This window comes from Protopterus annectens, chromosome 10.part0, assembly GCF_019279795.1.
Source record: "Protopterus annectens isolate FY-2018-M chromosome 10.part0, PAN1.0, whole genome shotgun sequence".
NCBI classification, from domain to species: Eukaryota; Metazoa; Chordata; order Ceratodontiformes; family Protopteridae; genus Protopterus; species Protopterus annectens.
The window spans coordinates 435,142,843-435,158,815 of record NC_056744.1 but is presented as its reverse complement, the minus strand read 5'-3'; the positions used below and the strand labels follow the sequence as shown (position 1 = coordinate 435,158,815).

General features: G+C 40.1%; 1 protein-coding gene across 1 annotated transcript in view; it reads right to left on the bottom strand.

The window, feature by feature from the left end:
- Positions 1 to 3,312: 3,312 nt before the first annotated feature.
- LOC122813176 (immunoglobulin superfamily member 10-like) overlaps positions 3,313 to 15,973 on the bottom strand; it is a 365,060-nt gene continuing 352,399 nt past the window's right edge. Inside the window, exon 2 of the mRNA XM_044085334.1 lies at positions 3,313 to 5,519. Within this exon, the coding sequence (XP_043941269.1) occupies positions 4,276 to 5,519 (1,244 nt within the window). The 3' untranslated portion in view covers positions 3,313 to 4,275. The remainder of the gene's footprint in view (positions 5,520 to 15,973) is intronic.

The following is a 15,973-nucleotide window of genomic DNA, read 5'->3' as shown; positions in this document are numbered from 1 at the left end:
TGACCAGCATCTTGCCCTCACCAAGAATGATGCCACAATACAAAGACAAGATGATCAGCTTTAATAATTGGCTCAAGTACTGGTGTCATTCTAAGGGGATCCAATGTCTGTCTGCCTGGGATGACATGTTGGACAAGCCTCGCTGCTTCGCAAGGGACGGCTTGCACCTGTCACCACTGGGCTTCTGGATATTGGCTAAGGCTCTTGCCACCCCCATAGTGCCTTTTTTAGGCAAGGCTCAAAAGACAAACCCACCTCCTTAGAAAACAAAAATGGAAAAAACTAAGGGTAATGCTGCTCAATGCCAGAAGTCTAAATCTCAAGATGCAGGCACTCGATGCACTCCTCAGTATGGAGAACATCGACGTCTGTGCAGTAACTGAAACCTGGTTCAAGGCTCCTGAGAGCACCCCAGTGCTACCAGGCTATACCTCGTATCATGCTTTTCGGCCCCAAAACCTGGGCAGAACCACAAAGGGAGGGGGAGTGTCCATATTCATCAAGGACACCCACACCTCCAGGTTAGTAGCAACACATGAAGCATCAAAGACCATACAGGTGCAACTAACCATAGGCAAAACTGGTAGCATGTTACAGACCACCCTCCCAATCTCAGGACATTGGAGGATATGAATGTATCACAAAATACCATCATACTGGGAGACTTCAACTACCCAAACATAGCTTGGGTACATTATTCTATCCCTAACACCCTAGCCCAAAGGTTCCTGGAATTCATAAATTCAAATGCACTGGAACTAGTCACCTCTCCCACTAGGGGAGATAATATACTAGACCTGATCATCACAAACATGGGGACAAAATGCTCCACACCGGAGGTATACCCCTCACTAGTGAGATCTGACCACAAACTAATCACCCTGGATATACATATCCCACCTCCACCCCCAGCACAAAAGACCACAGTGAAAAACTTCTCAAAAGCAGACTTCACTCCTCTTAAGACTGAGATGGTATCCTTTAAGCCCACTGGGCCAGTGGATACCACATCCCACAATGCTGAATCCTTCACAAATGCTTTCTATGGACATCTCCAAGAATGCATGGATCATGCAATCCCAAATAAATCCAAGTCCCTCTCCACCAAAGGCAAGCGTCCTGTCTGGTGGACCTCAGCCATTAACAAATTGTATAACAAAAGAAGGAAGCTACTGCACGTCAGAGCAAAATCCCATAAAGGGAAGACATTTCTGATCAACATTAGCAGAAAACTACGTTCTCTCATAAAAACATCCAAGGCCAACTTTGAGAGAAAAATCGCTAAGGCCACTAAAGACCACAAAGCCTTCTTCAGCTATGCTAGAAACCTGGGCGGAAACCCTCAGATATGCTCAGAGTTAGTTCACAACAACAAAAAATACACTGAACCCAGAGATATTGCGAACATTCTGGCTGACAGGTTCAGTGCAAATTTCTCCCCTCCCTCACCCCCAAAAGAAGAAATACTTATCCCAGCTGAATGTAATCTCCCTGTCATCTCAGATGTCCAAGTGAGAACCGCCCTCAACAAAGCTAAAAACACAGCATCAATGGGACCTGATGGTATCCCGGGTTGCGTGCTACGTGAACTCCAAGTGGAGCTAAACCCGCACATAAAAATGCTATTTAACCTTAGCCTTACTACAGGATATGTACCTGAACACTGGCATACAGCAACAGTGGTCCCACTCCACAAAGGGGGTACCTCTACAGACCCTGGGAACTACCGCCCCATAAGCTTAACCAGCCTGGTCTGCAAAGCTATGGAAAGAATCATTATGGAACTCAAACAGAGACATAGGGGACCTACAGACACTTGACCCCACCCAGTTCAGCTTTGTAATGGGCAGATCCTGCCTTTTGAACCTGGTTGACTTTTTCGAAACAGTCACAAGAGCCATTGATGAGGGCAAAGCAGTCCATAAAGCCTACCTGGCCTTCGACACAATACCCCACTCAGGCATCATAGATAAGCTCAACAGCTTAAACGTAAACCCTTATGTCACTAGATGGGTTGCAAACTGGCTAAAGGACAGAACCCATAAAGTTAAAATCGCTGGAGCAATGTCAGACTCAAAGCCAGTCACAAGTGGTGTCCCACAGGGATCTGTCCTGGGACCCCTCTTGTTCGGCATTTATTTCTCAAATGTTAAAGCAAACATGGGAGGGTTGTGGCTGACAAAGTTCGCAGATGACTGCAAACTAGGCGCCATAGTCGATACACCAGCGGACACATACATCCTACAAAAAGGCCTCACAGAAACGGACGACTGGTGCCAGAGTCATGGCCTTAAACTAAATGCCAAAAAATGTATAGTCATCCCCTTTGGGAAAAACAAAGTACCCACAAATTATCACATAGACAGCAACCCACTGAGTACGGAAAAAGTAATCAGAGACCTAGGGACCCAAGTCGACAGCGACCTCTCATTTGACACCCATGTTGCCAAAGTGGTTAGAAAAACATTCTACCTTGCACACCTTATCATGAAGGGATTCACATCCAGATCCAAGGATGTCATTGTACCCCTATACTCCTCCCTCATCAGACCCATGATTGAGTACAATGCCCCATTTGGTATGTACCTCACCCGGCATTTGCAACAGCTGGAGAGACCACAAAAGTACCTCACCAAAAGAATCAAGGGTCTCCAACATATGTCTTATTCTGCCAGACTAAAGAAACTCCAGCTCTATTCAGTAGCATACCGCCTGCTCAGAGGTGATCTCTGCCTGACGTACAAGGCCATGTCCAATCAGGATCTGATGGACATGCTCCACCTCAAAAAATCCAAATCCATCAGGACCACGAGAGCTAAAGACTTAAACCTTGGCACAAGTATGAATAGGACATGCTGGAGGGATAGATTCATAACCCAGAGGCTTCCCATGCTTTGGAACAAAATCCCAGTTCATGTTAGGCAGAGCCCCTCACTGACTCTCTTCAAGAGAAATCTTGATGAGTGGATGGGAGATCATAAGTTTACCCCAGGGGTCACATCTGTGTCACTACTAGACAGGGGCACAGTAAACTAATTCTATTATATAAGGGGACCTTCATTGTGTCACTACTAGACAGAGGTACAGTATTCTAAATCTATTCTGTGCATTTATGTACCATTTCATGGGGTGGCGAAAGCCACATCACTATGGCTAGGCTTACAAATGCCCCAGGGCAGATAGCCTAGTACTAAACTATGAAACTATGAAGCATATAATGAATATGCCTGTCCAGCACCATCCCCACAAAAACATACTGAGCAAATGCAAAGAAATATAACCATTTGAAAAAATGTCTCATGGTCCTTTGAATATTTTTACCAGATATCATTGTTTTATATAGACTCAAACATTATGGGTCACCCATTCAAAGAAAAATCCATTAAACATATACCTGATAAATTCACATACTTTTCCTCAAAGGAAACCATAATGTAGCAAACACAAAACAAATTATTTCTTTCTTCTGCTAAATTAATCAGCTCTAAAACCATTACACCTTGCAAGAAATGCATTCCCTATCTTTAATGATCTGAGACCGCAAGGGCTGTGCTTGATGAAACAACAATTTCAACACTGTTAACAGAACTTCAGTCAGTGGATTCTTGTTTAAACTTCAGACAGCAGACTGTGGCAAACCTTAATTCCCTCAGTAATGTTCTGCAAATGTGCCTTGACCAATATACATGGATAACTTCTTACCTTTCTTCCAGACATCTTTAGACAACCATATTTTTTTGTTTTTGCCATCTGATGTTTGCTACTTTCAGGGCTGTTCTGGGTCATTTTTCTGTGATCATTCATTATCCTGGCATCAGTTTTTTCACTCACTTACAGTTTGAATATTTTATCTTAACACGGTTTCCCAAAAACGTGAGGTTTGCAATGTTTGTGAAAGTCCCCTTGTAACTTTCACAAACCCAGCTTTCATAACACAGCATAAGATGCTTTAAAAACAGACCCGCCATTGCTTAGATGCATGCTGCCAGTATATTTCTGATCCAGTCACTGTTTAAAGAAACCTATTTGCTTAAAACATTATGACTTTAACCTTTTGTTTCCACATAAAAAACATTATTTTACATTACAAATATTGCTGTGCATCCCTTAAGAGCATATACTCAGTGCTGTTTGTGATAAAAACATGCCCTTAAAAAGTTCAACAGTTATACAAATATTTCACAGCACAGCTTTTTGTCAAACAGAAACATGCTACTTTGGATAAAAAATATAATTTACATTTTCTACACTTCTTCAGCATTTAATTTTCAAGGGCTATGACAAGTTCACATTTTCATATTCAAAGTTGTCTGAGTCATCTAAGTCAATACCAGGGACAAGATTGTAATAGTCTGTTGCTTGGTTCAAGTACATTTTTTCTCGATCTGTGGAGTCTTGTAATACATCTGACATACTCACTCTTTCTTCTTCTAGACTAAATCCTGCCCCTAGGCAGTCTAGATCGTCCTCTTCTTCAACTGAAACACTTGGCATCTTCTGCAGGATTTCTCTGCTGCCTGCCAGCGACTCAACAGAAGCACCAATCTGTACCTCCACTTGTTCATACAAGTCTCTGTTGCTCCCTAATAAGGCCACAGATGGTTTCAAAAGGACCTGATTTTTCAGCAGCACATTTTTTTCATTCTCTGATGGAACTGTCATCTCGCAAGGCACATACTGATGACGCTCACTAATGTTTCTGGAACCATTTCTTTCTACAGTCGCTAACTGGCACTCCTTTGATAAATCGAAGTCCATCTTGCTTTCTTTACAGCAGCAGCAGTAGCAGACTCCGGCACACAAAATCAACAGCACAGGGATACAAACAAAGAGGGCAGTCAACCCATGACCCTTGCAGGCATCTGACTTCTGGATATCAGTAAGATTCCGGCCTTGCAGGTGTTGAGGTGTGTGGCAAAGCACATGATCAAAGAACATGTGACGACTAACATTACCCTGTAGAAAGTTCTCCATGTCACCATAAAGTGAGCAAGAACACTCCAGGCAGTTGTTTGCTAGACCAAGTTGGGTGAGACTTGGCCTTAAAATGCTCTGAGGGACTGAAGTCAAGCGGTTGTTGTCTAGATACAGTTCCCTTATGTTTGAATCTTTTAGGAAAGATTTTGGTAGCTCACTCAATCTGTTGTTCTCTAAATGGAGAATTGTTAAAGCGGGAGCATTTTCTAGAAACCTCCAAGGAAGCTTTTCTAGAAGATTGTGGTTCAGGTACAGTGCTGATAATGAAGTAACAGAACTGACTGAACCATTTATGTCCGACACATTACAGTAAGAAAGATCCAGCACCTGAAGCCCATTTACTTCCTTGAAGATGTCCCAGTCCAGATGATTAATCAAAGAGCCTGTGAAATTTAAACAGCATGTTGCATTGGGAAGGTTACTTGCAGATGTCTGAAAGTCTCTTCGTTGGAGGCAGCCACAGGTATCAGTGGATGATGCAGTCACACAAACAACTGAAAGCAGCAAAAAACATACCTGGACAGCTGTCAGTGAAAGGCAACCTAACAAAAGAAAAAAACATAATAGGTGTCAGTATGCATACCAAGACATGCACAATCATTCTACATTATTATACCTGCACACACTGGGTACTACTTTTGGAAGTAATTAGAAAAAGCAATGACTGATAGATTAAACACATACTGTACTTCACACACAAGGCATTTGTCATTTATATCTAATACAATGTACTGTTGCTGACAATAGCCTTACTTAAATTATTTTTATTAGAAGAGGCAGTCAGATAATTTTACTACACAGTATTATGTCACTACAGCTTAAAATTAATAAGAAATGTAAATGAATGCAGATTAAAAATGCATGGACATTCCAATGTTACAATGAAAAATGAAACAAAAACAGAACATATGCTACCTGAAAACAATGGTTTTAACTGTTTGGGACACAAAGTAAAAACAGCTCAGTGGAGGAACAATTGTAAAAATGACACCAAGAATTCTAGATGTTCCTCAATAAAGTTTAACACTTTGTTCCTTTATTCAAATGAAACTTCTTCAGAACATCAAAACACTTCACATCCTTCATTAAATAGTGCAAGTAAAATATTTAAAATTCTAGCATCTTATTTCATCAGTTAAAATGTTGTTTTGTGTCTTTTGGCTTTTCCTGGTTAGGGGTCGCCACAGCAGAACTCTGGTCCCTAATGATTGGTAGTCGATTTTTACGTGCCGAGTTACCAGCCCTGATGCACAACCTTCAATGAAGGTATGCCCATTCACGCATGTCTCCACGCAGAAGACGCTCTAGCTGAGAATCGAACCAGACAGTGGTCTTACTATGAGGCGACAACGCTACCGCAGCACCACCACCGCGATTTCATCAGTTAAAATCATCCTAGCCAAATAATAAATGCTAATGAACCTTCTCATATTAAAAATACTCCTACATTTTAATAAAAAAAAATGTATACATACAATTTTTACCGTACATTTGACCAATCTTAAAACTAAACTAATATGTTGTCCTAGTAGTTGTATTAAAATATATAAATCCTAAAATTCAAAGTTGCATCTTCTTCTTTCGGCTTTTCCCAGTTAGGGGTCGCCACAGCAGATCACCTGTCCACTCATGATTGGCAGTGGAGTTTTATGGTGTCGAGTTGCCAGCCCATCGCCCAACATTCCACAGAAGGCGCACACACACACACACACACACACACACACACACACACACACACACACACACACACACACACACACACACACACACCTAGGGCCAATTTAGAGTGTCCAATCCACCTACAGCATGTCTTTGGGATGTGGGAGGAAACCGGAGCACCTGGAGGAAACCCACGCAACCACAGGGAGGACATGCAGACTCTGCACAGAAGGCACCCCAGCCAAGGATCGAACCGGAGAACCTCTTGCCGTGAGATGGCAACGATAACTGCTGCACCACCGTGGCTGCCCTTAAAATTCAAAGTTGCATAATTTCATTTTATAATAATCAGTCAATATTAGCTGCTCTTAAAGTCAAAGCACTAATGACAGAAATGTTATCATTTACTCCTAGTGAACTAGTAGCGTTTAATAAAATCTGTCACTGTTTAAATAGGACGCTCAATCTTCCCCTATCATATTCTTAACTGCTTTTACCAGTATATAAAATATTACCTTCTTAAACCCATTACAATTCTCTGCATGCTTACTTTGGACATTGGTAAAGATCCTTCTTCTTTATGGAGTAATTATGCTGGTATATCCTATTCTTTAATAGTCCCACGGTGGTGTTGCTGCGGTAGCACTGTCGCCTCACAGTAAGATGCTGTCCGGTTCGATTCTCAGCTAGTGCGTCTTCTGCGTGGAGACATGCATGAATGGGCATTCCTTCATTAAAGGCTGTGCGTCAGGGCTGGTAACTCGGCACGTAAAAATCAACTACCAATCATTAGCGGACCGGAGTTCCACTGTGGCGACCCCTAACCGGGAAAAGCCGAAAGACACAACAACAACAACATCCTATTCTTTAATACCTGTTCTGAATTACCAATGTACAAAGACATGTACCAAAGGCAGGTTGCTATACAAACTACCCCCTTTTGAGTTACAGTTGTGCCTGCCATTTGTATCCATAACTCTGAGGTAATTAGCTATCATTATGTCTATACGTTCATTAATGTACCTGCATTATGCAGAAGATCCACATTTACTCATCCTTTTATTACTTTCTGTTACGTCATGTTCTTAGTGATTGCCCTCTACCAACTTTTTCACATTTTTATCCCTTTTATACTGTTTGGAGTAATTCGCCTAAACTGCTATTTAATCCAAAACTATTAAATTAAAATTTTCCATTTTATTTCTAATATATACATACAAGGTGCTATGACAGTTACGGCAGAGAAGCACTGTGTGCCTTACTGAAGTATAACACAGAAGATGAGGGGGTATAAATTACAGCAGGATTATATACTGTCCACCTGACTTATGCATAATACACAAGGTGCTGTGGAGGTTATGCATCAGAGCAGGTAAGTAGTGTGCATCTTGCTGCAATTTGTAAGTTACTGTGGGGTTATGCATTACAGCACCTTACTTATATTTATAACATACAAGATACTGGGGTGGTTACATACTACAACAGGGCAACACAGCGTTACTTTTGTGTAACATACGAGGTGCTGGGTGCATTGCATTACAGGAAGGGGACACTCTGCACCTTACTTATGTTTAAAGAATGGGCAGACTTTACATTTTCACCCTGACTACAGAATGTACATTCTTCAGCAGGGTGTCAATGTACAGGTAATCATCATCACCATCAGTAGCAACCCCTCCTTTCCCATTTTCTACATGGGCTTGTGGTTTCATGTCAGCTGTCACCATCTCTCTTGATTTAGTGCCACTCTCCTAACTTCTTCGACAGCCACGCCTGACTGTTGCTGGTTTTCTCTCACACAATCAATCTTCCTCTTTGCTGAATGTTTTGTACACATTACGTTTCAGCTTCTTTGGCATTCTTTCTTCATACTTTACCCCTGACACACTGCACCAGCTAGCTGCAGCCCCTCTGATTATAGCTTTCTCCTCTTTATTTAGACTTCCCTTCTCACCTAGAGACCATCCCGCCCAGACACAATGCTGTTAACCTGTCTCACTATTTTCCCTTATATCTCAATTTTCAGCTTCTTTTGATTTCCCCCATTTGCTGTCATTACAACTATCCCATGTGCCTTCACTTTTGCATTCCATTCTCCTATCCTTTGCTGAAGGTTTTGCTCAGACTCTGCCTGTAATGCCGCATCATCTGCATACAGCAACTTTATTGATATGTCCCCTCTGACCTGTTTGCTAGTGTAGTCCATCACCAGTAAGAACAACAGTGTGCTCAGACCTGAACCCTTATGCACACCCAATCCCACAGGTAACCCCTCTGTGAGGTGGAACACTGTTCCTGCTTGACTCATTGGGTCCTTGTACATGGCCTGCACTAATTCTACCAGTGTTTCTGGGACTTTGAACCACTGCAGAATTGCCCAAATCAATTTTCTTGGGACCTTGTCATATGCTTTCTCCAAGTCTAGCAATGCCCAGTCGGACTCTTTCCTCATCTCTAGCTTCTTCTCAACTATGTATCACACTGGAAACATTGGGTTGGTTATGCTGCATCCTGATCTGAATATGAACTGCTCATATACCATCTTACTTTAACTTAAAAATAAGTAAAGCTCGGACAGAAAATGCAAATGTTGTCCATTTTAAGCTGTTGTTAAGTGAACATAAAAATTAAAAAAAGGTAAATAGATTAAAAAAAAGAAAGACGTGTACGTGTGTGTGTGTGTGTGTGTGTGTGTGTGTGTGTGTGTGTGTGTGTGTGTGTGTGTGAGAGAGAGAGAGATTGCAAGTGGCAGAGCCAGCTCTGACTGTAACAGGCAGTCTTGTTTTTAGCAATGAGAAGTATGAAGCTGTATTGTCTGACATTACTAAATGACTTTAATCCACATGATTCACCAGCAAATCAATCATTCCATGAGGGAGAGAGCATTACCATGTGGCAGAATCAGTGAAAGTAAAGGGGAAGGGTTGCAATGTCTTTTATTCCATGTCTTTTTCCATTCACAGGATCATAGGAGGTTACTAGGTTAATCGCCACAGGACCCTTACAAACCTAGCCAAGTTTAAACTGTGTTCCCAAGGGTGCCTGGTTTCTTCACAATGAGACATCTAAGGTGTACACACTTGACAATGTTATTTTAACTGCTTAGCATGTGTGTTTTTATGTATATGTGCGTCAGTCTGTCTATGCTTCTGAATGTGTGTGTGTGTGTGTGTGTGTGTGTGTCTATAGTCATTAAAGACTTAACATAACTTATATTTTAGATGTAAATTGTAAAATACTTCCTGCAATAATGACATACACTAGAACAGATTTATTTTCTCCAGCAATGACATATGCAGATTTTAAACATTAGGAGGAGCAATTATTTTACATCAAAAATAATAAAAAATATACAATAATTAAGAAAAAACAAACACAACACAATTTAACAAACAGCCAATTTTTTGTGCACAGCAGTGCCCTCCAAGCTGCGTGTTACTGCTGAAATAAAACTCTTCCAGTGGTGTAGATGCCCAATGCCACAGATGTTATTTCCTAAACAACACATAGCCTGTTGGGCATTACTGACTGCATAATATAAAAGGTGCTCAGTGTTATACATTACTGGTGAGGAACATACTGCACTTTACTTATGTATGACATAAAAGGTGCAGAGTGCTAATAATTAAAGCAGAGTGGTTCTGTGCACCTTACATGTGCTGCTGGGTTACACATTACAGCAAGGTTGCACTGTAAAACTTACTTATGCATAACCGACAAGGTGCTGGGGATGGATATACATTACAGCAGGGAGGTACTGTGCTCCTTACTTACATATAATGGACAAGGTGCTGGGGGTTATGTACAACAGAATGGCACTGTACACCTTACAAATAATGTACATATTTCTAGGGGCATAATATATTACAATAGGTTTGTACTGTGCTTCTTACATACAATGTAGACATTTTAGGGGCAGGATACATTACAATAAAAGTTACACTGTGCTCCTTACAAATAATGTACACATTTTTAGGGGCATGATACATTACAACAGGATGGCACTGTACACCTTACAAATAATGCACACATTTCTAGTGGGCATAATGCATTGTAGCAGGGTAGCACTGTACACCTTACATATAATGCACACATTTCTAGGGGCATGCTACATTACAATAGGGTGGCACTGTGCTCCTTACATATACTGTACACATTTTTTAGGGGCATAATACATTACAATAGGTTTGCACTGTGCTTCTTACATACAATGTACACATTTTAGGGTCAGGTTACATTTCAATAGGGTTGCATTGTGCTCCTTACAAATAATGTACACATTCTAGGGGCATGTTACAATAGGGCGGCACTGTATACCTTACAAATAATGGACACATTTTTAGTGGGCATAATGCACTGCAGCAGGGTGGCACTGTAAACTTTACATATAATGCACACATTTCTAGGGGCATGATACATTACAATAGGGTGGCACTGTGCTCCTTACATATACTGTACACATTTTTAGGGGCATAATACATTACAATAGGGTGGCCCTGTGCTTCTTATATATAATGTACACATTTCTAGGGGCATGATACATTACAATAGGGTGGCAATGTACACCTTACAAAAATGTACACATTTCTAGGGGGCATAAAGCATTACAACAGGGTGGCACTATGCACGTTACATATATTTTACACACTTCTAGGGGCATGGTACATTACACCAAGATGGCACTTTGCACCTTACATATAATGTACATATTTCTAGGGGCATAATACTTTACAGCAGGGTAGCACTGTACACCTTACAAATATTCTAGGGGCATAATACTTTACAATAGGGTGGCACTGCACACCTTACAAATAATGTACACATTTCTAGGGGCATAATGTATTACAACAGGTTGGCACTGTACACCTTATATATAATGCACACATTGCTAGGGGCGTAATACGTTACAATAGGATGGCACTGTACACCTTACAAATAATGTACACATTTCTAGGGGCATAATGCATTACAACAGGTTGGCACTGTACACCTTGTATATAATGCACACATTGCTAGGGGCGTAATAAGTTACAATAGGATGGCACTGTACACCTTACAAATAATGTACACATTTCTAGGGGCATAATGCACTGCAACAGGGTGGCACTTTGCACCTTATATATAATATACACATTTCTAGGAGCATAATACATTACAATAGGATGGCACTGTACACCTTATGTACACATTTCTAGGAACATGACACATTACAATAGGGTGGCACTGTGTTCCTTACTTATAATGTACACATTTCAAGGGCCATGATACATTACAACACAGTGGCATTGTGCACATTACATATAATGTACACATTTCTAGGGGCATGATACATTTGTGACATCAATAGGACTTTTTGGTGGGACAGACTTGTGTCCCAGAGACTCCCCCTTTTGCGGAATAGACTCCCTCTCCATGTCAAACAGAGTACCTCATTAACACTTTTTAAGCACAACCCGGATATCTGGATGGGGAACAGAAAATACACCCTTGGGATTCCACCTGTGTCCCTGCTGGACAGGGGCATCAGGTGCTGACTTGGGCTAAATTCTTAGCTAGGTTTGTAAGGGCCTCAGGGCCAATAGCCTAGTAACTTCCTATGATCCTATGAACAAAGTGGCATTGTGCACACTACATATAATGTACACATTTCTAGGGGCATAGAACATTACAATAAGGTGGAACTGTGCTCCTTGCATATAATGTACACATTTCTAGGGGGTTAATACATTACAACAGGATGGCACTGCACACATTTCTAGGAGGCATAATACATTACAATAGAGTGGCACTTCGAACCTTACATATAATGTAGTATGCCCCTAGAAATGTGTACATTATAACTGGTGGCACTGTGTACCTTACATATAATGTACATATTACTAGGGTCATAATGCATTGCAACAGGATGGCACTGAGCGCATTACACATAACGTACACATTTCTAGGGGCATACTACATTACACCCGGGTGCTGGTTGCTGTATATTACAACGGTGTGGCACTATGCACCTTATATACAATACTCAAGGTGCTGAGGTTATGCATTACAACAAGCTGACACTGTGCACTTAATGTTCAATGTAGAAGACATTGGGAATTTTACATTAAAACAGGATAGCACTAAGCATCTTACTTATGTATAATGTAGAAGGTGCTGGGGTGTTATACATTACTGCAGGGTGGTACCACTCACCATACATACAATACTTAGGGTCCTGAGGTTTATACATTATAGCAGGGTAGCACTGTGCATCTTATTTATGCACAGTATACCAAGAGATGGGGGTTATACATTAAGGAAGGGTGGCACAGCACATCTTATTTATGCACAGTGTACCAGGAGATGGGGTTATACATTAAGGCAGGGTGGCACAGTGCATCTTATTTATGCGCATTATACAAGGTAATATTTTTATAAATTACATAAGGGTGTCACTGTTTTACCTTACATGCAATGTACAAGGTGCTGGGGACATATACTACAACTATGCACCTAACTTTTGTCCATGTTGGTGGCTCAAGAGGTAGCACACTTGTCTTAGGTGTTGGAAGATATGAAAGTTATGAGTTCTATTCTCTTGCCGGATGACTGGATTAATTTCATGAGCCTAAAGGACCTGAGCTACCAAGAGTTGCTAGAAGCCTTGTCTCTATTTAGTGGCACCATAGTTCCTTGTATACTTTGCACTACTCTCATTATAAGTCTTATTAGAGTACAAACACCAAGCCAGAAGACATCAAGCAAGGTATACAACTTCCTTTAAGAAGAAATTAAGACAGCTGGATGGGTATTATTTAAATTCATCCTCGGTATGATTTGTGTATTGCTCCTTGAAAAGGGAGGTAAGGTCTAAGAGTGGATACTGGTAAGGAAACAGGCCACAAGGCCCAGCTGCCTTGTACTTTCTATGATTCTACAATGTACAGGGTTTTGGGGGGTTATGCATTACAGTGGGGCAGTAATACACACCTTATTCATGTATAACAGAAAATATGCCTGGGGTGTATAGCATGCCAAGTGTAATGCACAGCTACTGATTTTGTATTTAATTTATACCTTCTGTTCAAGTTACAATGGAAAGTGACTCTGCACCAACTCACTTAGACAGTTAAAAAATAAAATAAAGTGCTTTGTATTATGTTAGCTGCATAGTATTACGTTTGCTTGCATGGTTAATATGCCATGTACTGTCATCTATAGTTTTCAATAGTTGTAGTTGCTGTTGACTCTGACATTTACTATCATTGCTGCTATTTTCACTTTAGGCTCTTATAAGTACTACTTACTATTATAATTACTTTTTATGTTCTCTAACCTTTGCCTGGGTAGTGGCTGAAAGTCATCCTTCAGAATCAATTAATTATCCCTGTTTAGTAATTTAAAAAGATAAAACAACACAAATGTATAAAAGATAAGAGAAAATTGCTTAAGGGAAAAGGAGGTTTGTATGTTTAACTGAGACTGAAACAGAAACCATTTACTGAAAACAGAAATAATGGCGTCTTTGTTTCACACATCAGGGGCGTATTTTTAAATGAGGTGAGTGCTTAAATCAGCTAGGATTCTAACAAACTGATCACCTCTTAAGAAGGAGGCAGTGATGTGCTTCTCTGCTGAGTTCATTTTTAATTTTCTTCCTTGGCAAAGAGTGAACAAACCCTGAGAAAATGCAGATAATTGAACAAAAGAGTTTGTAAGTTAACAGTAAGAGTATTTGTATAACTGCTCTAGGAAAATAGGGATATTGTTTTCAGTAGAAACTAAACCAATACTTTTTCTAAATGTCCAGGATAACATAGATCTAGTTTCTGGAGAGCATGATTCTTCATCAATGCATAACTTGCAAGAAAAAAAAATCACAGTACTCAGAATACCAGAAACTTCTAATATCACCAATACTTTGTGTGTTGGATATGAAGGTAATTTAGAAGAAGAAATATACCTGTCATTTTACCTGCTCTTGCAGGCAACATTTTCAGAAGAAAAACTTAAAGAGCTCCCTGTTTTATTGTTCGATTAGTATAACTGCACGTTCAGTGAGAATGCCACACATATTTAGATAGCCACACACTTTATTTTTATGTTAAAAATTCAGAGTATATTTAAACATTCTAGTGCAAGAAGAGCATGTGATTTGATTGCACTTAAAAGTAACTGCAAAAAGTATATTTCCATTTAAACTGGGATGTTACTATAACTTCCCGCTACCCCTAGTAGTGGCACTTACTTACTACATCTGCACTGCCATATAACCTCAGGAAAGAGAAAAAGTCTTTCTTAACCGAGACTGTGTGACCACAGAATTTTAATACTTAAGTAGCAGGGTGTGAGGCCACGCACAAGACAAATACAAAGAGGCTTGCCTTCCTCCTCCTCTGATATATCACTATATAGTACTCTTTTCATTCTACCATGTTGTTACTAATTTGCATTTTCACTATGTAACTCGTATTGTTCTTTATCAATTTGCCAACTTGATTTTACATTTTCAATAATTATTATCTTGGTAGAAAGGCAGTGATGATTTATCAGGTTCTGATTTTTTTTCACCTTGGACTATTTTTACGATTAACTATATTTGGATAGTAAACCATCAGACTTCTTCAGAATGAACAACTCCATGAAAACACAACCTCGAATACTAAGACATACGTAAATTCCTGTATACACTGTTAGAATCTCCTTGTGTTCTGACTGGAGTGCTTCTCAAACAATCTGATAAGTATATTCCTTGGCACTTGAACTTTTCAGAGCTCTGCATTGTTTTAATTTTTTGCCTGACTGAATTATTTTATATATTTGCTGACTTTGTTTGCTGCTTTCTCATTCTGTTCTGGGACACTCCTCTCAGTCTAGTGTTCATTCTATCTGATAGAGAGAGAACATTTGAGAAGGCCAACCCACTTAGGGTCTTAACCTTGAATTATCTTCTGCTCCTCCTTCCTCCCTTTAAATTTTACGACCAAAAAATCTCTCTTCTTGTATTCTGAGTGTGCTTCTCACCTGATAAGTATATTTTTTGCCACATTTTTACTGTTCAGAGTTGAATTTAGTTCAGATTACAGTTTGAATAAATTGTATTTATTTCAACTGTATTTGCTTTAATACTGCTACACACTCAAGTGTGCTAGCTTGCCCTGCACTTGAATTGTTTTTAGTGCTGTTTTAGCTGCTTTCTGGAAAAAAAGAAAAAAAATTCTAAGCTTGTTTCCTGCCTTTCCTATAAATAGTCTAGTCTAGATACAGATTTGCTGTATCCAGGACTGTTGGTAAGCTTTTCAGCCCTCCAAGCCTTTCTGTGTTGGAGGGAAGCCTTTTGGCTTATCAGTGGGAGTGG